Source organism: Myotis nattereri (assembly GCF_964212035.1).
Source record: "Myotis nattereri genome assembly, chromosome: 2".
Classification (NCBI taxonomy): Eukaryota; Metazoa; Chordata; class Mammalia; order Chiroptera; family Vespertilionidae; genus Myotis; species Myotis nattereri.
Window position 1 is genome coordinate 209277775 of NC_138076.1, and position 27312 is coordinate 209305086.

At 59.4% G+C, this 27312-nt stretch overlaps 1 protein-coding gene and 1 long non-coding RNA gene across 4 annotated transcripts; one reads left to right on the forward strand and one right to left on the reverse strand.

The window, feature by feature from the left end:
* Nucleotides 1–152: 152 nt before the first annotated feature.
* TMEM184B (transmembrane protein 184B) lies at nucleotides 153–24195 on the reverse strand (the record flags this gene model as incomplete). Of its 3 annotated transcripts, XM_081085148.1 has the most annotated exons (9): nucleotides 153–2469; nucleotides 3325–3345; nucleotides 5093–5287; nucleotides 5725–5894; nucleotides 6754–6845; nucleotides 9615–9690; nucleotides 10181–10271; nucleotides 22138–22303; nucleotides 23969–24195. In XM_081085148.1, 9 exons carry the CDS (start codon nucleotides 24158–24160, stop codon nucleotides 2228–2230), a joined length of 1245 nt encoding a protein of 414 aa, XP_080941274.1. In that variant the 3' UTR covers nucleotides 153–2227. The 3 variants fall into 3 exon arrangements, with proteins under 3 accessions (XP_080941274.1, XP_080941275.1, XP_080941273.1); XM_081085149.1 differs by lacking the exon at nucleotides 3325–3345 and having other exon boundaries at nucleotides 23969–24160; XM_081085147.1 differs by lacking the exons at nucleotides 3325–3345; nucleotides 23969–24195 and having other exon boundaries at nucleotides 155–2469; nucleotides 22138–22297.
* Nucleotides 16905–19641, forward strand: LOC308514825. The gene is made up of 3 exons (XR_013995619.1): nucleotides 16905–17303; nucleotides 17433–18132; nucleotides 18642–19641. It is a non-coding gene; the product is annotated as an uncharacterized lncRNA (long non-coding RNA).
* Nucleotides 24196–27312: the final 3117 nt, after the last annotated feature.

Sequence of the window (27312 nt, forward strand, 5' to 3'; positions counted from 1 at the left end):
AGGGATGCAATTCTGGCCTCTGACAATGTGAATTCCCCCCATGTTCGCACCGGAAGGACAAGCGTTTCCTAAGACACCCCTCTCACAACCACGAAACCCACCCCAACACGGGGGTGGGAAGAGGAAGGAAAAAACCTCACGCACAGGCAGAGGAGATTTCAGTACAATCTATATTATCTCATATATATATATTTCTTCCTCACTTTATTTGCTCACTTCTGTCACGCATTTAAAATGTCACAGAGACCAAAATAGAGCGACTTTCTGGTGGAACTCACAGCAGCCATACACGAGATATAAAACTAAGGGACTCTGTCTTCTCATACATCATACAATTAATTTTTCAAGTATTTTTTATATACAAAGAGCTACTCTATTGGGAAAAAAATTTAAAAAAGACAAGGTTGGTTACGAATCCTAGGAAGTAAGTGGCGTGGTCAGGCCGCTCCCAGCCGGCATCTCTGGGCCGGGCTCCCCACCAGGAGCTGCAGGGCAGTCGGGCAGGGAGCAGCCCCACACTTTGGCCTGGAAGGAGGACCAGAGAAACAGAAGGGAAGGGAAATGGTGGGAGCGGGGCCGAGGGCGTTCTCAGGCAGCCTGCACGGCCTGCTGCCTTCCCAGGCAGCTCGGGGCTGGCTGGCCAAGCCCCCCCAACAGGGACCCTAAAGCTGGCCTCTAGTATCCCTCAAGCAGGCCTGGCCCCCCGCTCCCACCGGGAGGGCTGGCTTGGTCACAGCGCCAAGTGCCCAGAAAGACACCTGGGATGGAACCCCCACCCGGCCCTGGGCACCGTTCACACAGGAGCGGCCAAGAGGAAAGATTCCGTAGTGAAGTCTGAAGCCACGGGCGGGCCCTTCTCCCTGCCCTTCCCTGGCTGCTGCAGCCCAAACATGCGCTATCTTGGGACGGACGCCTGCCTGTCCAAACAAGCAGTGTCCATCAGGTCTCCTCCTGACGGTGCTGATGTGAGCCCAGGCTGCACAGGGGCTCTGGCGGTGTGGGGGTGTGGGGGTGGGCAGGGGGAGGGCCTGGTGGTCCTGGCCACCCGAGGCCTGTCCAAGGGCGCCTGGCCCAGCACTGCAGGGGCCTGAGTGCCAGCAGCTTAGCAGGGAGCCCCCGGGGAGTGTCTGGGACAGACTGAGGCCCGGGGAGGGGAGCGTTCATGTGTGACTAAGGCACAGAAGAGATGGGCTGGGGCCAGATGAGCAGGACACCAGGCCGTGTGGGCATGGGGCCGGGGCCCTCCTGCAGGCCCAGCCTTTGTCCGCCCTCCCACAGAACTGTCCTCCGGAAGCTGATCTGAAATGTGGACTCAGACTCTTCCCCTGAAATGGGAGGGAGAAGCCCCAGCAATGATCGGGGCCAGCAAAGGTCTGACGGCTCAGCCAGGAAGGAAGGTGGGAGCCCCTGACCCTCTGAGCAGCCAGGCAGTAAGGGCTCTGCCCCAAATGCTCTCAAGACAGACCCAGGAGAGGGGCAGTGGGGGCTGCCGCTGTCCTCCGCAGGCCAGGGGGAAGGGGCATGTGACAGGTGCAGCCACAGCAAGGGCAGCCGGGGGACGCAGGGGCCTCACGTGGACAGGCCACATCCGCAGGAGAGGGGCCCAGAGGCACCTGAGCACCTTCCTAGCGGGACCTGTGGCTCCTGGCGTCTGGCTGAGCCTTGCAGCAGGCCAGGCAGGCCGGGTCAGGAGGGGCTCCAGAGACAGCTTCCTCCCTCCTCCCTCCTCTTCCTCCTCCTCCTCCTGCCCAGAGGAGCTAATACAGCACAAGGGGGCGGAGGAAGAGGAGGCAGAGCTGCAGTGCAGTGTTGGGGACGGGCTGTGAGTCTCACGGGGAGGGCCATGAGCTGGGGACAGAGCTGAGAGGCTGTGGCCACCGGTCGGCAACACAAGCGTCAGGGCCTGGGGCACGGCTGGTCCCAACACGCCGCCACCAGGACGAGCCGAGCCGCGCAGGCATGGGAGTGGCCCCCAGTGACCCCTGCTCCTCGCGGGCGTGCGGCGTGGCCGTGTGGAAATGCTCCTGGAGGCTCGGGGTGAGCCGGGGCTGTCCTCTGGGCAGACGACGACTGGCGGTCCCTCTGGAAGCGATATGTGAGCGCTCTGGTCCAATAAATTAAAGGCAATGCCAAAGCCCTGGCAGCCGCCTCCGGGCCTGGGCCTGAGGCCGGAGGGGCGCACCTGCCCTGGGCCAACGTGCCAATCCTTCCCCAGCAGCAGCCGCGCTTAGAACTCGTCATCAGAGCTGAGCAGGAGAGTCTTCTCGGTGTCGCGGGCACCACTGAGGCTGTGGGAGCGTGAGAGGCCGTGGGCGCCGCCGTGCCAGGGGGGCCCGGGCTCCAGGGTGGACTGCTGCGTGTACTGCTGGTAGGCGGGCGAGAAGTTGTGGATGGCGTCCTGCACAATGTCGTGCGGGTTCATGGTCTCCTTGAGGCTGCTGGAGATGCTCTTCATGGGGGCGCAGCGGCCTGCGGGCGGGAGGCGGGGGGGTGAGGGGCTGGCGCAGCAGGAGGCAAGGGGCTCGGCCCCCAGGTTGTCATCCAACCACCCCTAGTCCTGGGACCCACCCCCAAGGCTATGCCATCCAACCACCCCTCCTGGGACAGAGGATGGGGTTCTGCACGTGAGAAGGTGCAGGCAAAGAAACGGCCCTTCTGGCTGGGGCTCAGGGCAGAGGGCACCCCTGAAGGGATGGAGGTAAGCAGCCATGGGGGCCGAGTCCGGCAGGTGGGACGGGCCAGGGGTGGAGACTGGCACGATGCAGGCAATGAGCCCAGAATGCTCCAGGAGCCAGGCCAACCCGCACGAGTGGGGGCGGAAGTGCTGGGGACGGGGCTCCCGGTGCTGGCCCTGCCCCTCTCCTGAGGGAGTGGACCAGGGACCCGTTCCATCGGGGCAGCTGCAGAGGCTGGACCCCGGCGGAGCAGACATCTCCACCAGCTCCCCCGAGAGGGCGGGAGCCACCGGCTGGGTAGGCGTCTCTGATTCCCTCTCCGATGAATGGGCCCCACAGGCCCAGGCCACACACTGAGAGGTAAGGGAAGAGCTCATCGCAGCCAGGTCTTCAGACTCAAACACGTCTGCCCTTTCTGCCTCCATAGCCTCTGCCATGGACATACGAAAGGCCCCTGGTTTCCCAGTAATGGGTGCTGTGCCCCAGGACCAACAGGGCATATGCCCGACGACAGGCCGGACAGAGCAGGTCTACAGAGGTGCCTGTGGTGAGGAGACCGGGCACAGAAGAACCAGGCAGAGAGGCGTGCCGGTGACAGGGACCAGGACTGACATGCAGGACAGACATGCAGACAGAGAGCAGAACCTACCGTAAGGACCATACGTTGGCACTGCCCACGGCCAAACCCGGGGCAAAAGCAGGATGGGCGGGGGAGGGGGGAGAAGCAGGAGAAATAGAGAAGACAAGAGATAGCTGAGTGAACACCAGGGCCCACCACCGAGGCCAGTGCATGCCACGCCCCCGGCCGCCCCCACCCTGTCCCATCGGCACCCCAGCAGCCCCAGCTTCCCCTCGGGCCTGGGCGCACTATCCACCTACAGAGGACCCCCTTGTGGCACTCCCACTCTCTATGGGGGGACAAAGAGTGGACACCAGAATGGGGGCCGAGTTCGCCTCCGCCCCTAAGTCAGGGCCCCCACACCCCACTTCTCCAGCCTTGCCTGGAACTGCTAAGCCTGTGCCTCGTGCTCCACAAACCTCTCCCCACTTCACAGACAGGAAATCGAGGCTGGGGCGGGGTTTCTTGTGCAGCCCCCATGACAGAGCCAGCTCTGCACCCACGCCAGACGGGAGGGCTGAGGGGCTGGGCACTGTGGCTGGCGGGCCTATGGCCGGCAGGACCACGCGGAGGGGCAAGAGCGAGCAGCAGCTTCCCCTGGCAGGCGGGGTCCATGCACAGCTGCACGGCTGCGGGTGGATGTGTTGGGGAAGACGGCCCAGGCGACCATTAGAGCGTCTGCAGGGCCACCATGTGCAGAAATGGTTCTTAAACACTGAGACCTTCCCAGGCTCTGGGCACAAAGGGACTTTCCCAAGGGACAGGGTCTGTCAGGGCCAGGTCCAGGGACATCACCCTCAATACTGGGAAGCTGACCCTTCCAACTGGGGCCTTGGTGGGAAGCCAGTGGGCCACCAGCCGGCTGCGCTGAGCCGGCCAGCACAGTGCCTGGCACTGACAGTGTGCGGTCAAATATGGAGAAAGAGCCCCCAGCCAGCGTGTTGGGGAAACGCAGTCGAGCCCACCAGAGTCACGAGGCCTGGAGTACAGGTCAGGCCCTGCATCAGCAGCTGCGCAGGCATCCTGCGGCCGCCCACCAGGGAAAGAACATGGCCGGAAGGGGTGGGAGGCGAGGAGCCCGGCCGCGGGCCAGGCGGTCCTCTATACTCTTCCCAGGACAGGCTGCCCGGGCCCGGGGTGGGCATCGGTGCTGCGCCTGGGGAAGTGGGTTTCCCCTCCAGCGCCGTGGGAAGGGAACTGGCAGCAGCCGAGCTCCAGGGTAGATGTGTCAGACCAGGAGGCCTCCCCTCCAGGCCCTCCCACCTCCTCCCATCATCCAAGCATCCCCAGACTCCTCTTCCTCTTCCCCTTGGCCATCCCTCCAGGCCCAGTGGCAGCAGAGGCACCGGCCCGAGAGCTGAAATCCCACCCTGCCAGGCCCAAGCCCAGATCAATGACTGCGGAACCTCTGAGGTGGGGCCAGCACGGACTGTAAGACTCCCCAGGGGGCTCTGCTCTCACCCAGGGAGGTCAGCAAGTGTAAGAGAAAGCTGTTCAGAGCTATTGCCACCAGGTCTGCTTCTGAGAGGTAATCAGGTTAAAAAAACAACAAAACACTTGAGACACAGAGGATTCTGGGATAAACGAAGAACCGGCTCATGTCCGAAACCCTGAGGGACTTCTGTCCTAGAATCTCTGTCCTGACCGTCCCACAGGCACTGCGCCTGTCAACTTCGGGTACTCTAGACCGGCTGCCCGAGACAGGTGGGCCTCGCTCCCAGGACCTCCCTCACGTGACCGGGACTCCTGGCCCTTCCACCCTGCAGGACGCCGCGGGGCAGGAGGGCCCGGCTCTCACCTTGCGCGTCCAGCCTCTTGTCGGCATAGACCTTGTAGGTGAAGGCGTGCCGCAGGGCCAGCGCCGCGAAGAACATCTCCACGCAGATGATGAAGTCCTGGTAGCCGGCAGCCACGGTGCCCTCGCCCACCGACACGCGGGCTGAGTGGATCTTGGGGATGGCCCCGCACTTCTCCAGGATGGCCAGGAGCAGGCCTGGGAGCAAGGTGTGGGTGTCTGGCCCCGGCTGGACCGCCTTCCCACCCCCTCCTCCTCCATGCAGCGCCCCAGGTGCCCGGGGCGATGGAAGTAGGGGCCCTGGTTGCTCCTGTGGGCAGCGTTGCTGACACAGGCCGAGGCCACTTGGAAACCCCACGCCCCCAGACTCTTTCCGGCCACGAACACTGAGACGTCACAGATTATGCGGGGTCCCCCGTGTCCCCCCGCCCATGCATCAGCCTCACTGAAGCTCTGCCTGGCTTCTAAGGCCCCTAAGGGCCCAGACTTCTGCCCGAGTGGGCACCCAGTGGATGGAGGTCCCTTTGAGCTCCAGGCTGGGATCCCTCAGGACAACCCCATGGCCTGGGCAGGCAGGAGGAAGGGGACGAGGTCTAGGGGACAGGGCCGCCACACGGGGCTGGGCGGAGGCTCACCTTGCCAGAAGGAGAGGAAGATAACAGACTTGACCATGAAGAACTTGAGGACGGGGCTGTAGGGGCTGAGCAGCTCCCTGGTGGCGAAGTAGAAGAGGAAGAGGGCGTAGAGGGCCAGGCTGACGGAGACGTTGTAGATGATGGTCACGTACAGGTAGCCGCTGGCGACGCTGCAGAAAAGGGGAGCATCCTGGCTTGGACAGACCCTCCGAGGGACGAGGAGCCCCCCTCCATTTCCTGCCCCTACGCCAATCCCCATGGCTCTAGCCGTGCTCCACGAGCCACGTGGTGATCAAAGGGGCCAAAACACGAGGCGGGTGCCGGGGTGCCTGCAGCACGGGCCGGGCCAGCGCCCTGCCTCACGCAGGGGTGTCTAGCCACCTGCCCGCAGCTCTGGTGCCCACGCTCCTGGCGGAGGACATGACACAGGCATGGAAGCCAGCCCGGCCTGGGATGAGGGCTCAGCCGATGGTCAGACAGCGAGTGTCAGAGGGACGGGCGCCCAGCCCTGCTCTTTCCAAGGTGAGCAAGTTACAGCCCACTGCGCTTCCGTTTGCCCACCTGCCCTGGCGGGCTGCCGTGCGCCGCCCAGGTGGTGTTGCCAAGCGCATGCCAGCACACGGCCATGGGGCCACTGTCCCTCACGCCCAGTGAGAGGCCTGGGCAGTTCACCAGGTGAGGCTTTCTACCCGAGGACTCAAGGCGGGCCTCTCGGGCTCCAGCCCCGCTGCCTGCCTGGAGGGTCACTGTTCCTTCTGCCCCGGGTGCCCCCCCACCCCCCTATGCAAAGGGGATGGATGCTGAGGGCTCCTCGAGTGCCCCTGACAGTCCAGCCTCGCAGCTCAGGGGTGCGGAGGCGTGAGGAAGGCTGGGAACATGCTTGACTCCACTCAGAGGAGGTCCTGAGGGCGTGCGTGTGCCCAGTCTGTGGCCGCCTCCTTCCCTAAGCCAGGCATTTGCCTCTGGGCAGGGACAGCTACCCTGGCACCAACACTCCCCCCCACACCCCTGCGGGGACCCGCTGCTTACTCAAAGTCACCGTCCCGGTACTTGCCAAAGGCCTGGAGGACCACGGTGCTGACAGCCATGAGCGGCTTCACCACGCAGAACTGCAGGGTGGCCTGCGGGGAGAAGCCGAGAGTCAGGATGGGACAGACCACGTAACAGCACCCCTCTGGCCAGCAGACCTGCTGGATGCCAGGCCCGGGGAGCCCAGGGTCCTCCCCGAGGGGACTGCTGTCTGGAGAAGGCGGAGGGAGTGAGACGATGCCAGTGTGACTCAGCTGAGAGAGAAGACGGGTGTGGAGGAGGGAGGACGACGGACAGAGGAATGGAGGAGAGGAGACAGATGTCCCTGGAGAAGGGGCAGCAGGAAGGTGAGACAAGGGACAGGCAGAGGGGACAGCTCACACCAAGGCCAGAGGCTGAGTGGCCAAGGGCACGGGCTCGTGCTGGACGGGCAGCACCGTGAAGTGGCCAAGGAGGTGGGTGGGGTGGGAGCAAAGCCGGGGCCCTGCTCCAGGGACTGGCCACATGGGGAGCAGGGTTGGACCAGGGCTTCCTCCGTGCCCTCGCCCACCCCCGGGGTCTGGCTCCCTGCCCCGGGCTCTGGGCCTGGGCCCAGGGTTTATAGTGAGCTGGGGTCCTGCTGGGGATGGAGACGACTTAACAGGAGCACGAAACAGGAAGCAGCCCAGAGCAAAGGTCTAGTTTTGACACCGAGTTTGAATGTTGGCCTTGCCAGCTGCCAGAAGCTCGAGCGGCGGCCACTGAGCCTCTGGCGGACGGACGTAAGCAGCCCCTCGTCACAGGGTAAGCCCCGGGGCACCCACGGCGCCCATAATATCACTAGAATCACCTTCCTGCCCAAGTCAAATACGTCTAAGCCAGGGGGCCTTCTGTGGAGGCGGGAGCAGTTGGAAAGGCTAAGCGAGTGTGGCTCCAAACAGGGCCAGGACCCTGGAGCGGAGAACGTGGCCTATTGAACCCAAAGTTCTGGGAACCGGAGTGAGGTCTGCAGGGGAGCCCAGTGGTCAGAGCTGTGGGTGCCACCAGGAGAGGCGTGTGTGACGGGGCTAGGGGGGTGATACTGCTGTCACACCCCACAGATCTGCCCTGGCCTCCCCACCCCACCTGGAGGAGCTGGGACCTGCACCGACAGCCCACAGGGGAGGAGCATCCCCTCGTCTGGAGTGAGCCAGTGAGTGAGCGAGCTAACAGCCGGCCACAGGCGGGCGCCCGGTCAGCCACTTGATGCCCACGTGCCTGTGGAGCCCCAGACGTAAGCACTGCCCCCAGCCTGATACAGAGGAGGGAACTGAGGCCCAGGGACCCTGAAGCCCAGCAGGAGGTCCTGCCCTGGGACAAAGCTGCCACCCCAGGGCAGGGGGCGGGGCTTTCCTTCTCTCCCCTTTTCCTACCTCTCCCAGCCACTGCCAGGAACAACGGTGGAATATCCGGAACAGCCAGCCCACAGGCCTGGGGATAATTTATAACAAGGCGGCTGGAGCTAGTGATCTGGGATCAAAACTTTGTACACAATATAATCATCAAAGAAGGCATGAGTCACAGGCCCAGGCGCCCAGCCCAGGGTAAACAATGGCCCTGAAAGGCCCCACCCTGAGCCCGGGACAGTTTAACTCTTTCCCTGCAGGTCCCTCGGGGGAGACTGTGAGTTTAGAAACACCGTAGGAAGGAAGACGTGGAAGCTGACCTGGAGGCCCGGGAGGTCCGGGCAGGCTCTGTGGGAGTGTGTGCCTGGCCCTACACAGAAAAGCCAGGCCTCCAGCAGGCCAGAGGCTGGCTGTGGTTCATTTCCCCTCGGGTTACTCTGGAGATGCTGGAGGGGTCGGAAGGCCCTGTGGAGCCCCAGAAGAGACTCAGTCGAGGTCGTGCTGCTGGGCATGGCACCGGACTCTCCCTCCCCAAACAAGAGACGGTGGGCTCTGTGCCAGCACCTTGCGAATGCTCTGTACCCACCGCCTCACCTGTTCTTTAAACCATCCCTTGGGATAAGTAACATTACGCACATTTGACAGAAGGAACTAAGGCTCAGAGAGGTTAAGTAATGACCCGAGGTCACGGTCAAAGGAGAAGCTGGAAATCAAACTCAGATGGTCAGAGGCACAGGCCCATGCACTTCACCACCACACGGCCCTGCCCAGCCCTTCCAGACCACAGGGAGGCAGCTAGGAAAACGAAAGCTGCTGCTGCCAACTGGGAAATGGGGGAGGGACTAGAGACAGGACACGCCTGGCTCGTCATGCATCTTGTTTTTTTCAATCCTCACCTGAGGATATTTTTTTAAATATATATTTTTGTTGATTTTAGAGAGAGAGGAAGGGAGAGGGATAGAGAAATAGAAACACTGAGAAACATCGATTCTGCTGCCTCCTGCACGCCACCTACTGGTGATCGAGCCCACAACCAGGGCATGTGCCCTGACCTCTTGGTTCATGGGTTGATGCTCAACCACTGAGCCACACCAGCAGGGCTGGTCTTGTATCTTTAATGCAGAAACCCTTCTTCCCTCTAGCCCCAGCTGATGGAGAAGTTTTCAAACGGAGATTCTAGAATCCCCATGCACATCCTCCGATTCTCACACACACCGAGACTTGGTCAAAAGGAGCAAGAGTCTGAGACCACTTCGTGCCCAGGACGCCTCTCACTGCCCCTCCGAGCACCCCTGTGAATGCAGGGGCATCCCTAACTGTGTGGGGAGTGGGTGCTGAGGTTGGGGGAGGGGGGCTTGCAGGAAATGGGAACTCCAAGGTGGAGCCAGGGCAGCCTGTGGCAGGGTCCACCCAGCTGGCTTCTGCCACCCTGTCAAGCAGGGGCAGCACAGCCCCGCGGCTGCTGCTCCAGGGCACAGACCGTGCGGGGGCACACACCTGCTTGCAGAACCGCAGGAACCCAATGGAGTACGTCTTTCCCCAGAGGCAGCAGGTGCCATACATACAGCTGGACCTGGAAGAGACCACAGAGGAGATGGTGAGCAGAGAGCTAGGACTCGGGGAAGGTGGGGCTGGGGGACGCCCTCCCGCACATCCAGACAAGCCAGGGCACAGCAGGGTGGGGTGGGGACGGGGCAGAGAGCCCAGGCAGCTTTGAGCCCGAGGCCAAGTACAGGGAGCCAGCGGAGAGCATCTGCAATTGCGGTAAAGCATGAGGGAGCAGGCTGCTCGGCGGCCCGCGGGGAACAAAGCACCTGGGCAGCACTGACTGTAAACAGTGCAAGAGGGAGAGAGAAACAGGAAAAGACGGGAAGACAGAGGAGAGAGAGCCGGGAGGCCCTTCCGAAAGTCCCAATGAATGGCCTTGCTCGGGAAGCTCAGGAGACACAGCAGGTCAAGGCCACAGGCGCAGAGGAGCTGCCTGTCCAGCTGCCACGGGGACAGCTCGGAGAAAGGCAGGCCCGGAAAGCAGGGCGCGGGGCTGCAGGGAGCTGTGTACTCACTCGATGGGCTTCCCCCGGATCTCGGACATGATGGAACTTTCTCCCCCGAGGTACTCATAGCACAGGCTCAGGAAATTGTAGATGACCAAGGCTGTGAAAAGAGGGTCCACAGTAAACCACTCCCATCAACAGGACGGGTCAACAGACGGCAGAACTCTGAGCAGCAGCGAAGTGAAAGACCAGTCACAGCAGCAACAGGGAGCCCTGAGGGACAGGAGAGCCGCACCGTGAACTGAACACTCCGTTTTAACCAAAACCAGGCGGGACCAGCCGCACTGCTTGGGGTGCTACGCACTGCTCTCACTCTACAGCGTGCACATGGCGACCTCAGAAGTCAGCTCTGTGGGGAGACGGGAGGACGGGCGGTTAGGGTGGGCACGGAGGGGCCTTGGGGGAGCTGGCCGTGTGCCCGCTCGGGTTCAACCAGGTACTGGCTTTAGAATTCATCCTATGCTCTTCTCTATTGTGTTATGGATCACGAATTTACAGCAAAACAACAATAAAACATTCTCCAGGGGGCTCTCAGGAGACATTCTAAGCAAGAATGAGACGGCAGCACCTCCGTTCGCTCACAACCTGCAGTGCACCTGCGTCTGCACTAAACACAGGAGAGGTGCGGAAAGAGGCACACATGTCTTGAGAAGCTGGGTCAGCTCGTTCTGAGTCAGGACGCGACTGGACATCCCCACAAAGATAGAATCTGCGAGAGCGACCGCCCGCCAGCAGAGAAGTATGTTGTAAATACTATGCTATAAATACAGCAATGCGCTGTGATGGCTCCTGGTCAGAGATGTCTGCTGGGTCAGCAAAGCGAAGGCTGCTGCCGGCAGGTGCCAGAGCAAAGGGGTGTGCCGCGAGCGAGGAGGGCGGGCGTGGAAGAAAGAGAGTGTGGCAGAGGACACCACAAAGGACGGGGCCGGAGCAGGGAGCGAGGAGAGGCATCCAGAAAAGCATGGCGAGGGCAAGGTCAACATGGGGCCAGAGAGGCCCCTCCTCCTCTGACCCTGCGTCCCCTGCAGCACGAAGGCCTCGGGGCTCCTGGCGCAGCCCCTGGTTTGGCACTCCGGGTCTCCCCACGGATGACGTGGTCTCTGCCCACCCCTCACTCTTCCTGCCCAGCAACGCTGGACGCCCCTTTCCCTCAGCAGGTTATTGCTTTTGCACTGGCTGTTCCCACTGCCTGGGGTGCCCCTCCCTCCGCACTCCCATCAGACACCACCTACCCTGCGAGTCTCTGGCCACCCTAGGCCAGTTCGCTCACCCACAGCCCTGATGACGTGCAGACGCTGTGCAGACCTCAACACGAAAGCCTGGCGACACAGTCGGTGGCGAACGGTGGCCTTCAACTTGGAAAGGAAGATATCTGGGTGCTTTTTGCCACTCACAGCTGCTCTAACCTATGAAGGGCTCATGTCTCCAGCTGGGGTGAGGGCCCCAGGGAGCACCCTCTATGAACACGACCCATAGCACCTACCACGCTGTGCTGGGACTACCCCTCAGCAGACACAGAGCAGAGGGTTTGCCGCCTGGGTCGGCCACTGGGTTAGCTGTGAGCCTCAGTTTCCTCATCTGTTAAATGGGGACGGAGTCCCTACCTTCACCGGAGGCTGCGAGGTTGAAGTGAGCATGCAAAGTGTTCGGACGAGCGGGCAGCACTCAGCAGCGCTGCGTGTCGGCTGCTACCTGCCTGCCTCCCTCGGGGCCAGCATCCCGGGATGGGCTGGGACCCTGTGTGCTGCCGGCCCGGCACAGGAGCAGCTCAGGATGTCTGGTGACTGCAGGCATCCCCACTGATCACTCAACGACAAGAACTACTTTGGGGTACGGGGAGGGGGCATCTAGCCAAATCTGACGTCAGCCTGCTAATGGCCACACGAGGCCACGTGGAATGGATGTGCCCATCCCAGGCTGGGTCCAGCCATATTGTGGTCGATGGTTATTTTCCAAAGACGGCCACACCCTCTGACACTGACACAACCGCTGCATACGGTGGACCGGGTGGCGCAGAAGCGATGCTTTGTGACATCTGACACTGGATCAGAAGCCTCTTTCCTCTGTTCCTTCCCGAGACGCCTGCCCTTGGATCCAGTCACCGTGCGGGAAGCCCAGGCTGACCCCCACGTGGGAGGAATCGAGGGCCCAACAGACACCAGCACCCACTGCCAGACACACGAGTGAGTCAGATTCCAGATGAATCCGCCCCGGCCGAGGCCCCGCTACCACGGGCAGGGGCACACCATGCCCACGTGCGTCCCGATGCCTGCCCGGCAGTCAGCAGAAGCAGACGGTTGTTTCACACGGGGCTGTTTGGGATCGTTACCTACACAGCCATGTAAGTAGAACCTGGACATAAAACCACCTGTGGCGTTCCCAGGCGTGCACGCTCCTCACGCGTCCCGAGGCACATATTCTGGTCCCTCCGCCTCCCAGAGGGACCCGCTGAGGTGCCGCCTTCTCCTTGGTGGCCTCCTCTGTCCTGCTGCCATGCTCACTTCCCACACGGTGAGCTCTCTGCCCATCCGCCTGGACCTTCCGTACAAGCAGCAGCGAAGTGGCAGGAAAGCCATGAACGCGGAGCCAGCCCTCCTGGGTGTGGGCGTGGTCCTACCATTTGGAGCTGTAAACATGGCCACATATTCCGGCTACACTCTCCCCACCAAGAGGTTTCATTTGGGCCCAGGTTCCAGGGGCTCAGAGCAGCAGGGCAGGCAGCCATGCCCACACTCAGTTCTGTGTTCCAGTTCGCCCTCTCACGGGATGCTGAACAGATTTCCCCAAGGTGGTCAGACTTCCAGGCCCGAAAGACAAAACCCTCCAGGGAACCCCCAGGGGCCGAAGTTCATCAGCCCCTCCACACGGAACCACTCTCACAGCCAGGCCTCCTGCCATCCACGGAGAAGAGCCTGGCGCCTGAGCTCACATCCTTTCCTGTATCACATACGTCCGCATGCAGCCAAGCTCTGTGCTCAGCTGGCCAGAACGGTCAAATCTCATCCATCTCTCAGCTCAAGATTCTCGACCTTTTAGCAGTGCTCTGGCCAGCGAGTCTGTATAACACCAAGTTGGTGACGATGTCCGTCAAAGAATCATGAGTGAGTCGATAACGCGCTCTCAGAGAAGGGAGGCAAGACAGACTGTCTTCCAGATGGTCCAACCAGCCCACCCCAGGACCATCTGGACAAGCCAATCCCTCACCAGAGAGTTCCAGAGCCACCCCAGCACCCGGCCAGGGTGTTCACAATGACAAGTCAACACACCCCAGGAACCAACACAAAGATATGCTGCCCTGGGCATCGGGAAAGCACAGCAGATTCGCAGTGAGGTTCTCAGCCAGCGGCCTTATTGCCTGACTTCCCCCTGACCATGGTTTCAGTTCTGGCCCCTGGGAGGCCTCAGAGAAACAGAGTAACTCTATGCCCCCTAAATGTTCGCTACAGCCTCTGCGCTGGGCTCTGTGCTGGGCCCTGGGGACACAGAAATGACCAAGGATCCCACAGACAAGGCCCTCCCGTGTGAAGCAGGGCGTCCAGAATGAGGGAAGGGATGGTGTCTGTCTGTCTGTCTCAGTCTCCTGCTCTGGAGAGTGAGGTACTGGAACTTTGGGCTCCATCCTGTGCACCTAGAGAAATGCACACAGTCAGGAGAGCAGGACAGGGTGGAGATGAAATGAGGGTTGTCCTGGGTCCTTGAGGCCTGGAGGGAAGACACTGGCACTCACTCTCTTCATCTGTGTGCCAGTGACCTTGTCCAGAAGGTCAGACAGGACCTGCTTAGTCCCAGGGGTGGATCCTACGACCTCTGCTCAGTGTAAGAAACTATTCCTAAGAGGCAGTCTTCAGAGGGGCAAGGTAGTGAGCTCTCTGCTAGTGGAAGTATGCAATCAGAGTTCGCTCGGCCCTTCCACATGGGCCACAACCAGGGCATGGCAGCCCCTTAACAGGCATCCTATCTAATAAAAGAGAAACATGGTAATTGGCGTACAACCGCTACCCTTCCCATTGGCTAATCAGGGCAATATGCAAATTAACTGCCAGCAAAGATGGCGGCCGGCAGCCAGGCAGCTTGAAACTAACATGAGGCTTGCTTGCTTCAGTGACGGAGGACTCCAACATTCCCCGCCTGTGCTGCAGGCCTCTGAGCTGCAACTCCAAGCAACTATGTAACAAATATAGAAGCTAAACAAAACCCCAGAAACCTGCTTTAGTCCTCCGGGCTTCAGACAGCAGGATCGCAACATTGTAAGCAAAGGCCAGAAACCTACTTTCAGCCGCGGAGGCCTAAGAGCTGGAGCCAAGCCTCAAAGCTAAAGCTGGCCCAGAATAAAAAAGAAAAAAAGAAAAAAAGGAGCGGTTGGGAGCTTCAATAACCCCCAGCCTGAAAACAGTCCTTAGCCCCTCACCCAGACTGGCCAGGCACCCCAGTGGGGACCCCCACCCTGAAGGGTGTGTGACCAGCTGCAAACAGCCATCATCCCCTCACCCAGGCTGGCCAGGCACCCCAGTGGGGACCCCCACCCTGAAGGATGTGTGACCAGCTGCAAACAGCCATCATCCCCTCACCCAGGCTGGCCAGTCACCCCAGTGGGGACCCCCACCCTGATCCAGGACACCCTTCAGGGCAAACCAGCCAGCACCCACCCGTGCACCAGGCCTCTACCCTATATAGTAAAAGGGTAATATGCCTCCCAGCACCGGGATCAGTGGAGCCGAGAGGCCTCCGGGCATCGGGATCAGCATGACGGGGGCAGCGCCCAAACCCCCTGATCGCCCTGGGGCTCTGTGTGTGACAGGGGGCGGGGCCACAACCTCCCTATCCACCCTGCTCTGTTCGTGACAGGGGAAGGTGCCCCAACCCCCTGATCAGCCCTGCTCTGTGCCTGATAGGGGGGAGCTCCCCAACCCCCTGATCACCCTACGGCTCTGTGTGTGACAGGGTGCGGCACCCCAACCCCCTGATCGGCCCTGCTCTGTGTGTGACGGGGTAGAGCCATAACCTCCCCATCGGCCCTGCCCTGAGTGTGACAGTGGCGGCGCCCCAACCCCCTGATCGGCCCTGCTCTGTGGGTGATAGAGGGCGGCGCCCCAACCCCCTAATTGGCCCTGCTCTGTGCGTGACAGGGTATGGAGCTCCAACCCCCCTGATGGGCCCTGCTCTGTGAGTGACAGGGGGCAGTGCCCCAACCCCCTGATTGGCCCTGCTCTGTGCGTGACAGGGGGTGGCGCCGCAACCTCCCCATCGACCCTGCCTTGAGTGTGACAGGGGACGGTGCCCCAACCCCCCAATCGGCCCTACCCTGAGCGTGACTGAGGGTGGCATCACAACCTCCCGATCAATCGCCCTGCTCTGTGCATGACAGGGGGCGGCGCCCCAACTCCCCAATCAGCCCTGCTCTGAGCCCGACCAGGGGCTGCACCTAGGGATTGGGCCTGCCCTCTGCCACCCGGGAGCAGGCCTAAGCCAGCAGGTCGTTATCTCCTGAGGGGTCCCAGACTGCGAGAGGGCACAGGCCGGGCTGAAGGACCCCCCTCCCCCCCGAGTGCACAAATTTTTGTGCACCGGGCCTCTAGTTAACTATAAAGGGGTCTGAGCAGCTGACACTTTACAGGCCCCTCCTTTCCAACCCCGAGACGCCTGACTGACTTTCTCTCTCACCGGCAGCAGCGTCGGCAGCAGCGTCTCCATCCGTCTCCAACCGGAGCAGCCGGGAAAGGAAGCTGTCCTCCAAGAGACTGTTCTCCACCCCGCCCCCCTCATCCCCGCCCCCCTCCCGGACAACTGCAACAGCACAGCCTTGGGGGCCCCCAAGGCTTCAGGAGGGGCTCCCTGACAAGTGCACTCAGCAGCCTCTGCCAGCAAACCCCGGGGCAGGCGTCCTCATCAGCTCCTCCCCTCCCCCACTACAGGTAAGTGAGGCACCCATCTGCTCCACAGACACTCCCTGGGCCCCATTCTGTGCCCTGGGTGCACCTGGCCATCGCCAGCTCACTCCTCCACCCACCTTCCGCACCGAAAGCAGCCCCGGGGCCTCGCTGTCCTTGCTACACAGACACTGTTATTTGGAAAGACTCGGGCATTCGTATTTCAGATAACTCACAGGTGAGCCCAGGAAACTCAGTTTTGAACACTTGGGACAGAAATCTTCCCTGCTCAGTAAAGAGGGCCTCAGGACTTTCTTTCCTTTTTTCAGGGACTGATGATCACTGCAGACAATAATGGGCACAGTGCACTACAGCCAGGGCGACGGGCTCTGCCCGACACGAAAGGCCCAGGGATGCTGCCAGGCGGGTCCTTCCCCCCCACCCCCCATGCCATGTCTGTCCTTTGCTGGTCCTGCTTCCTGCCACCTGGAATGCCCTTTCTCTCTCTCAGGACCTCTGCTGGTTCCTTCTGCAAACCTCTTTATTCTGATCAGAGCTCCTGTGAGTCCTGGCAGCACATGGCGTTGCCGGCCTTCTATGGCGTGTTTGCGGCCCTCAGCCGGGTTCATTGTGGCTACACTCTCTCCACCAAGATGTTTCATTTGGGGCCAGGTTCCAGGAAGCGAACCTTGTCCAAATCTGAAACTGGGTGAATGAAGCGTCATTCTTTAATTGTTTCATCCAGGCCTGTAAAACCTCTTCCCCTGACAAGAGTTCATATTTTTCTCTGAGAAACTCATCCTGTGTTCCTTCACCAAGCCTGGCACAGGGCAACCCCGGGCCTGGGAGCCCCAGGCGAGCCTGGCGTCCAGCAAGCACCTGGGAAATCCTGGGCCAGTTTCTTAGCCTCTCAAATTCCTTCCCACGGTCGTAAAATGGGGGTGATATGTACTCCTCCGGGTAACTGGGAGGTGAGAATGAGCTAAGCCTAATGAAAAATAGGGGTAAGCTGTGAGCCCACACCTTCGTTACTGGGAAAACAGTGCTGCATAAAGCAACGGGAAGCCCTCTCCTCTGCACCCTGGCCTCCGGCACCCCTGGATCAGCTCCCCAGCTCCTCAGGCTGCCTCAGAGTTGTCTCTAGGAGCTACCTCCCAACCCGACCACAATCAAACACTAAATGCAGGGAAGGGGCTGGTTTCCCCGCTACTCCAGCCTGGCGCTGCCGTGTGAACTGCGGTGTGAGTTACAGCCCTCACCAGATGGTAGGTACTTGGTCAGAGGGACCCTGGGCTAGCCATTTACTTCTCTGAGACTCGCCCTCTCCTTGGAAAATGACAATATTACCACCCACTCAAGCTGTTTATCTCCTCTCCCCCTCCCCCTCCCCCCAGAAAGCCACTAAGATGAGAATGAATCGGTGGAAAAGTACAAGCCTTCAAGGACAAGGAGATGGCACCGGAGGCAGCCGACAGCAATGCTGACAAAAGCTCTGAGATGCAGCATGGTCAGCGTGACCTCTGACCGGGAGGGCCCAGGACTGCAGGGGAAGGTGCAGGTGAAAAACATGGCTGCAAGTCTGTGCGGCCTTTACTTTCCTGGCCGGTGGGGACAGCTCCTTCCTCAGAGAACTCAGCTCAGCCGAGGGCAGCAACGCGGACACTTGCAGAAAACAGATGAGGTCTGAATGCGAAGCGCGAGGTGTCCAGGTCCCTTCCCCCAACTGCACCCTTAACTCAGCGTGCCCAGCTTTCACCACCCAGAGAACATTATTATCTGGGGAAAGCCCTGTCCTGTCACCGAACTGGGAGGCCGGCAGCGTAAGCCCCATTTTTCAATACAAAGAACAGCCAAGGACACCAGACACGTGAGGAGCACTTCCAACACAAAGGTCAAAGGCCAAGACAAACAAACAGGGAAGTCAGGAGACCGAGATAATGCAGGAAACAGAAGAAAACTGCAATTAGCGTCCCGGGAAGGGGAGATACTCTCTCCCACACCAAGCACAAGGGACTATAAAATAGAACAGGAAAGAGCGCCTGACGCTTTACAACACGATAAAGAAAACAAAACCTTCCGTAGGAAAGCTCAAAGGTAAATATTTAAAATAAAAGTTAAAAGCTCCTGGGAAATAGAACAAAAGAAACCATAAAGAAAACTTAAAGGTCAATCCAGAAGTGCAACATCCTACCAACAGGAATTCTGGAAAGGAGGAATAAACTGGGGGGAGGGGGGGGCAGGGGGGGTAGCAAAGGAACACGCAAGAACATTCTCGGCACTGAGGACATGGGCTTCCACGTGAAGGCCCCCAGGCACCCCACACAGTGAATATCCCGCCGCCTCTGAGATTTCAGAACACTGGGGGCAAAGACCATAAGCAAAGGGGAAAGCAGGTCACACACAGACATTAAGAGTCAGAACCCAGCCCCGGCCTGTGGTTCCGTTATTTAGGGTGTCATGCCACGATGCCAAGGTTGTGGGTTCGATCCCTGGTCAGAGCACATAGAACAATTAACCAATGAATGCATAAATAAATGAAACAACAAAATGATGTTTCTCTCCTCTCTCTCTCTCTTTCTCTCTCTCTCTCTTTCTCTCTCAAGTCCATTTTTAAAAAAAGAATCAGAATCCAGCAGACTTCCCGAAAACAATGCTGGAAGCTGAAAGACTGAAAAACCTGCCTTCAGAATTCAGAGGGAGAGTAATTTCCGTCTTAGAATTGCACTCCCATTGACAACTAACCAAACAGAACAATATAATACATATCTGTAGACAATTTTCAGATTTCAAAAAACAGAACCCCCATGCCCCCTGGGAGCCGAGCTCTAACCAGGAGAGGGCGAATCACCAACAAGGGAAAATGACCCCAGGGGACAGGTGGTCAGCACAGGAGCCAGGGTTCCCAGGACGCTGGGAGGGAAGACCCAGGGCAGCTGCCGAGCAGGAGGAGGCCAGACCCAGCCCAGAGCAGGAGGCAGGGCGTCAGGAGAAAGAGCACCGAGGGAAACCCAGAGCGAAGGGACATGCGCCTCCTCTTAGAGAAGGCAGGCTTCTAATTCAGTGAAGCGTTCGGGAACAAAGTGATGACAGATACAGAGAAAACAGTAAACCAAACAGCAAGACAAGTGGCAGCAGAGCAAAAGCACAAGGAAATGTCATCTCGAGGCACCTGCAGGCTCAGCTTTGAACAATGTTTACAGACATGGAGTAACACACACATGAAATGCGGACTTAGAAACGCTTGTCACCTTAAAAAGATGAAGGAGCGAAAGCGTGTGGGTGTGCACAGCCGGAGGTGAGCACCTGAGTCACAAGCCGCCCAGAGGAAGAAGTCTGCTACTACACACTACGTGACACTGGAAAATCCAGAAACAACAGTCTACGCACGTTTTTAGGTTATTCAAGGGAAAAAAGTTTAAGAAGTTGAAAGTGGCCCTGGCCAGGTAGCTCCATTGGTTAGATGATCATTCTGATTTTTAAAAAAATAATAAAAATTAAAAAAGAGTTGCAAGTGCAGTGAACTTGGGAGTCAGAGGAGTTGGGGAAGCTTGTTTCATCCGTATGCATGTATGACTTTAATAAAAATAAAATGTTCATTGTTTTAATTTTGTTAAAAAGAAAAGCAAATGTCGCCTAATGGCCAGCAGAGGCCTGGCTACTGTGAAGTAGGCGTTCCTTGGCCCAGTCCGTCCACTCCTGCCCCTTCCCCATCTCAGGAGACTGGGAGGAAGGGGAGCGCATGGGGGCCTCTTTTTGAACTGTAAGGGACACGCCGCCACCACGCCTGCTGGGGGCAGGTCCTGCGGAGATGCAGCACTTGTAGATGTAAAAACTATGGGAGAGGGTCCCAGGCACGGAGCAGAGGTGCGGCAAAGGGCGAGGCGAGGGCTACGCCACGCGTGCGGACACCGAGCTTGTGGACGCTGGTGGCCTGTACTTCGGCGGCTGGGGCCCTGTTTGTAAACTGCCTGGGAGGGGCCCAGAGACAACAGCGTTGCTAGGAGACGCAGACTTCTTACAAAGGACCTTTCTGTAGCTGGGAGGAAGGTCTGGACAGGCAGGGCCTGAACAAAGAGGCTTCTGGAGTGGGAGGAGCCGCCAACCATCTGCTGCCACCTCTGGGGCCGGGAGCGAGGGCAACGCAAAGGCTCCCTGGCTGTGCCCCCTTCTGCCATGCACCCCAGTCTGCAGGGCCTGTCCCCCGACCATACAGGGGAGGCTCCCTGGGCAGGGCAGAGCTTTTTTATTCTGAATGAACAGAAGCAGAGGCTGCGCCATGCGAGGCTGGCAGGTGAATGGAAAGGATTCTTGGCCTCACCTTCTCCAACCCCAACCTCTGTGGCTCCCGAGGTACCAGAGGTTTTGCTGGGGGCTCTGCTGCTTCCAGGAATATCAGGCACTAGAGCCCCACCTGCCTCAGCACCATCACCTGGCAGGGCGAGGCGGGGACACCAGCAGGGGTTTTAATGAGGCTACATGTGGATGAGCACAAGGCACAGAGCAGGTGTTTCACCAAGTCCCTTATTCATTCCAAACAGCCAGAAGGAGGGAGCACCTACCATGTGCCCGGCTCTGCTGGCACTGCCCTCAGGAAGGGGAGAACCAACCAGGCACTTCACTGCACACCGCGTGCTGCGCACCGGGTCTGGGAGGGGAGCCACCGGGAAGGCCTCTCCGAGGGGACACCGCGGCCCAGATGGAGGAGGGGGAGCCCACGGAGAAGAGCTTTGCGGGCACTGGGCGAACACCCGGTGTGCCAGGCCAGAAGGGAGGCCGGTGTGGCTGAAGGGGCAGGTGGGGAGGGGTGTTAGGCATCTGAATTTCCTCACCAAATCCAAAGGCGTTTCCTGTGCCTCTGAGTGCTCAGGGACACACGGGTTCAAAACGGGGCAGAAACAGACTCCAGTTTCTCGGGGGACGAGCATGAAGTCCAGGGCCAAGGACCAAGCCCTCCCAGGTCAGAGAAGCTGACAGGCGGTCATGGTCAGAGCTGCCTGGTCACAGCACAAGGAAAACCACATCTGGTCACTTTACCAGGAACCAGCAGTGCAGGTACAGGAGATGGGGAACACATGACCGTGAGAGGTGGCGAGCATCAGAAGGGATCTTGAATCCAAGGACCCCTGCTCCCCAAGCTGCTGGCCTGTGGCCTGTCCTGGGGCCTCTGGCCCCTCCGTCACCCACAGCCCATGTAGAGAGCTTTGTAGCCTACAATTTCGCATCATATTTTTAGGCATTAACAGTAAGAAAGAAGATCTAAATTTCCCTGTGTGGCCAGCAAGGCTGTGTATGTCCCTGTCCCTGGCTCCCAGTGCAATCCCTCCTCCGGCCACCAGCCCCCCACAGCCACCCCACGCTGGCTGGGCACACGGGGACTCCTCCCTCCGCTCAATTTAGCTCTCCGCTCAGCCCAGAATGGACTCTCCTCCTCGCCCTCCCTCTGACAGGCACCAGCTCATTCTCCAAGCCTCAGGCCAGGACCACTGGGCCCGGTGAGAGAGGCTGCCTGCCCTGCGGTGACTGTGCAGGTGGCACTGACTCCTGGAGGGCTGGCTGGTCAGGGCCTGTGTGCCTGGAGCTCAGTGCCAGAGCTGGTGATGCCCCCACATCACATGCAAGAGCAGAGGCCCCCAAAGGCAGTGAGCCACCTTCTTGGGTGGCACCGTAGAGCTCCTCCAGGGACAAAGCCCTCAGACTTAAGGCACATGGGGAGGGAGGCCCCGCACTGCCCCACAGACTCCCGGATAAACCCCAACCCATCTGCACCTGGAGCTTCTATCTACAGACAGATCGCTCATTTGCTGCCTGTGCACCCGTCTGAGACACCAGAGCTGAGAAAGGGGACACAGGGGGAGAGTCCCTGCTTCCAGGTGTCTGTGACGCTGCTCTGGGAGCCCCATCGCAAAGGGCATCTGAAGGTGAGACTCTGGCCACACCTGTGCTGTCACCTGTCGCTCTAGGCCTGGATGGTGGGTAAAGAAGCGAGGGGTGGCCCCTTGAGGAGAAACCAGAAGAGGGGCCCATGGCTCCCAGACGCCAGGCAGGAGGGGTGCGCTGCCCACGGCCGGCCCTCCCTGGTGCGCGCCCACACGTCCTCACCCTCGTAGCAGTCGCGCACGGTGCCGAAGTACACGTAGTACTGGTCGTTGGTGAAGAAGAGGAGGCTGAGCCAGGAGTCGAAGGCGTAGATGGGCACGATGAAGAGGATGCGCACGATGTAGCGCTGCTCGTTGGGGCAGCTGTAGCAGCGCAGGTGCATGTAGATCTGCGGGCAGAGGAGCAGTGTCAGGGGGGAGGAGGCGGGCGAGGAGGCGGGCGAGGGGTCTAGCTCAGCCACTCACTAGATCTGTGACCGAGTTACTCCACCCTGCGCCTCAGCCTCCTCCTCTGCAAAAGGGCACAGTGAGTGTGAGGCTGATGCTCGGTGCAGAAAGCCTGTGGGGGTGCAAGCGGTGGCGCCAAGGCCGGCCTCACAGACTCAGGAGCAGGAGTCCATGCCCGAGACTGTCCACATCCAAGCGGGGAATCCAGCTGTAACAAGCACCCTGGGACCCTCGTGCATGGCCAGGTTTGTGTGGTGCAAAGGTTTTCAGTGTGTGTCCCACCCCACCTCCCTAAACACCTGGTCCCTGGGCCATGGAGCTAACTCACAGGCGAGGGGGTGGGTGCCCACCCGCCCCATCCCCTAACTAACGTATGACAGGGCAGACGGGACCCCCACTTCTACGCAGGATGGATGCTCTCCCTGGCTGCGTGGCTGCAGCGATGTCCTCACCTGTCTGACCTTCCCAGCTGGAACAGAGGCAGCGCTCCTGCCGCACGGGCAGTTGGGAGAATGAATGCGGTTTTTAGAAAGGGGGGTGGATAAAAGTTGCACACAAATGCCAAGACCTGCTCTAGCCAGGAACCTCGTCCCAGCCCGAGTCCCCCATCCCAGCTTCATGACTTCACACTTGGCCCAGCCGAGCCCTGGGCTCGGGAGGAAAAGAACAAAATATTCCCCATCTGCAATGAAGCAACTGGGTTCTAGAAAGGATGGGGAACACAGGGCAGCGGGAGAGGAGCTGAAAGGGGACCCAAATGAGCTCAGCCTCCGTCTTTGCTGGAAACCTTCAAACCTCTCCTTGCTCAGGCAGCCAGGCCCGTCTCAGGCCACACCAGGCTCCTCTGGGCCTGTGAGCACGGGGGACAGGACACTGACTTCTACCCCAGCTCTGCCAATGACTAAGTAAATAGGCTAGTCCCCTCCCTTCTCCCTCTCTGGGTCCCAATGTTCTCATCTGCGAAGGGGTCACTGCAGCTAGGTGCTCATGCACAGTCCCCCAGCTCCCTGCAGCTCAGGGTGGACACGGGACTGACATCAGGTGCTCACGCACAGTCCCCAGGCTCCCTGCAGCTCAGGCTGGACACGGGACTGACATCAGGTGCTCACGCACAGTCCCCAGGCTCCCTGCAGCTCAGGCTGGACACGGGACTGACATCAGGTGCTCATGCACAGTCCCCCAGCTCCCTGCAGCTCAGGCTGGACACGGGACTAACATCAGGTGCTCACGCACAGTCCCCAGCCCCCCTGCAGCTCAGGCTGGACACGGGACCAGTTCTGGCCCAGGGACAGTGAGCAGAAGAAATGAGTGTCGTTTCTGGATCTTGAAAGGTAAATACCCAGAGTGCCTCCCACGTGACCCTCCTCCCAGCGGTCAGGTGGATGATGCCTTGGAGCTGCAAGATGCTGGAGCCACAGGTGGAACCTGAAGCGCACTGGGCTGGGATGTGAGCAAGGAATCCCCTTCTCCCAGAGGAGCTCTGGAGATCATGGGGTTCACTTACCGCTGCAGCATCGCCTGCCCGCGCCTAACTAATACCTTTTGGACTAGAAACCGCGCAGGATCCTTCTAGCCTTCGGGCTCAGGGACTCCTGACTGGCCGGTACCTGGTGGCAGGTGATGAGCAGTGCCGTCCAGACAAAGAAACCGGAGATGGCCTGCGCGGCAGTTGTCATCAGGAACACGGGCTGTTCCATGGCTGTGGGGCTGCCCTCGGGGACTTCGGAGACGCTGGGCGAGGCTGCCGCCATCGTGGGCGACACTGGATCTGGGGCCAGTGCGGCCCCCCTCACTGTCATGGTGCCCGGCAGCAGGGGCTCCCTGAGAGAAACCGTGGGAGTGAGCGAGGAGCTGGCCTAGAGAGAGGAAATCACAATATTAGCCTCCTCCCAGCCAGGGCCAGTGCTGGAAAGAATCTCCCAGGGTTCTATGTCCACCTTCAAAACGTGCCCGGACTCTGACCAGGCGTCACCCTAGCCCCAGCCACACGCTGGAGCCAGCCTCATCTTGTCCCCCTGAATTAATGGAACAGGCTCCTCACCAGTCTCCCTGCTTCTGCCCTTGTCTCTGCTGTCCAGCCCCACACAGCAGCTGTGTGAGCCTTCTAAGATGTCAGCCAGACTGGCCTCTCCTCTGCTCAGAACTCCAAAACCTCCCATCTCCTTCGGAGCAGAAGCTGAGTCCCTCCCGTGGCCCACACGACTGCCCTCCGTGGCTCTGGTTGTTTCTCATCTCCTGCAAGTCTCACGTGATCCTCTACCCCAGTCATGGCCTCCTGCTGCCCTCGGATGTGCCACAGCCTACCCCGGCTGCAGGCCTGTGCACGCCTCTCTGCCCAGGTGCCCAGCTCTTCCTAGGACCCTGTGGCCCCTGCTGAAATGGATGCGACTCGGAGCGTGTGGGCATTGGGAAGAGCCTAGCTGGAGCGCAAGGCCCAGATGCCCACCGACCAGCCCTGTATCCCACAGGTTCACTGGCCCCAGACAGCCTCTGCTGTCTGACCCAGAAAATGGCCAAACCCCAAAACCACAACAATCTCAGCCTGAACCCCGAGAGCAGCCAATCCGACCTCTCACAATTTCCAAGACTAAGCTGATATTCTCAGCCAGAGCGGAGCCTAACGGGAGCTTTCCTTGGGCCTTCCTGGGTGCACCCGGGCCTATCACCTGATCTGCTGATGTCTCCCCACGCTTCCCGGCTCTGTCCCGCATTCTGTCCAATGCTGCCAGCATCCTCTGCCACCATCTACATCATGTGTGCTCGTAGCTGTAAGTTTCACCCCCTGAGAGCCCTTTACATTTCTATTTTCCTGTAAAAATAAATGACTTCTAACACACCGACCAGGAGATATATCTAGATTAGAAACCAAAAATGGAGAAGACATCTATATAAAGAAACTAAAAAATGGAATTGTCTATATAAAGATTGGTGACAAGCTTTGAAAAAAGAGACACAGTGACAAGTCTAAGAATAGTTCCCATAAGAATGGCTGCAAAATGGAAAACCAGTGCCAGAAATATTTCTTTAAAAAGAGACTTGGGCCTGGCTGGTGTTGCTCAGTGGTTTGATTCCCAGTCAGGGCACATGTCCAGGTTGCTCGATCCCCAAAAGGGGGCATGCAGGAGGCAGGCAATCAATGAGTTTCTCTCATCATTGATGCTTCTATCTCTCTCCCTCTCCCTTCCTCTCTGAAATCAATAAAAACGTTTTTTAAAAAATTTTTTTTTAAAAGAGGAGACTTGGGTTGTAAATCATCATCTTTGCCTATAACCCCAAATTAAATGAACAAACGAGAATCGAAGGGGGATGGGAGGAGGTGGTACAAAGACGCCAAAATCCTCACCTTCTGAGCGAGTGTGTCGGAGGCTGCTCTGCTCTAAGGCAGTGCTGAGGGGCCCCTGTGTCGTCTGCCCAGCCAGGCCAACTCTGGGCTCTGCCCCTGCCCACAGGAGGGCACACCAGCAGGCTCCAGCCAGCCTCTCCCTGGGACTGTCACTCACACTCTTAACCCCAGAGTGACACTAACACTCAGAGCTCTCTCGCTTTCCTCGTGTAGGTCGCCCGCTTCACAAGAAGAAACCCACTCAGGGGGACTCGCCCCGAATCAGAGCCAGGGCTCAACGCAGGTCCTATGGACACGCCGTCTCCCACCGGCCTGGAGGCCCAGAGGAGCTGCCCCCACGGCCGAGCCTCCTGCAGACAGGGCCCCGCCTGTCCTGCCGCAGCTGGCACTGTCCTCACAGGAAGGGGAGGGCCTCGCCGGGAAGGGTGGCCACGGCGCTGGGAGGCTTCTGTGCCCGGACCCACGCCCGCCATGTTGTTGCGCCATGCCCTGTGGTTTACAAATCATTTCCCCAAACATAGTATCTAGTTTTTTCTCACAGCAACTTTGAAGTAAGTAACATTTTCTCCAACTGAGAGATGAGAAAGATCACGTGGAACTTGGTTTTGCAGTCTCCTGGGGTAGCACGAAATGATTTGAAGGTTTTCATAATACCCCTCCGAAGTACTGGATGCAATATTGGGGGTTTTTATAAGTTTCTTTTTTTAAATATGTTTTTATTGATTCTGAGAGAGAGGAAGGGAGGAGAGAGAGATAGAAACATGGATGAGAGAGAATCATTGATCGGCTGCCTCCTGCACGCCCCTGCTGGGGATCGAGCCCACAACCCTGGCTTGTGTCTTGACCAGGAATGGAATCAGTGACCTCTTGGTGCACGAGACAACACTCAACCCACCAAGCCACACATGCCGGGCATCTGATGCCATATTCTGGCTCAGATGCAGGCCCCTGGCCCCCAGGAGAGGCAGGCGATGGCGGCTCCTCAGAGGCTGTCTCCGAGCTGGCCCAGCTTGGTGGCCCAGGATGGCACACCATGCCAGATCTCACCAAATGTTCACAGTGTGCGTCTGTTGGGAGGTGGGCGGATGGACACTGGGGTCCCATCCTTTCACACTCAGGACAGGCACCTACCTGGGAAAGATCTCTTGCCTGCCCAGGTCTCACAAGGAAGCAGGACACTGGCCTGGCACAGCTCCCAGGCCTGGGGAAGGCACGGATGATGCTGGCTAGGTAGCCCCTTCACTCTCCTGGGAAAAGGGGTTCAGAGAAGGGCCTCCAAGGCTCCCCTTTTCCAATGCAGTCCCGGCACCCTGATGTGGGAAAGAGGCACAGGATGGAGCTCGGAACCCCGGATGCTCTGGCAGGTCCCCTATTTTCTTAATGGACCTAATATGAAACTTTCGCCAGGGACGCGACAGAGAGCCCTGAGGGGAGATGCTGGGATCATCTTTCCAACACACATGTCCTGAGGCTGCTGGACACAGTGCTGAGCACTGGAAGGCCCAGTCTCAGCCTCAAGGAACTCACTTGCTCTACACGACGGGGAGACCTGGAGGCCTGGCCCGCTGCCCGGGAGAGGGAGTGCCCGGCAGGAAGGGAGCTGCAGGC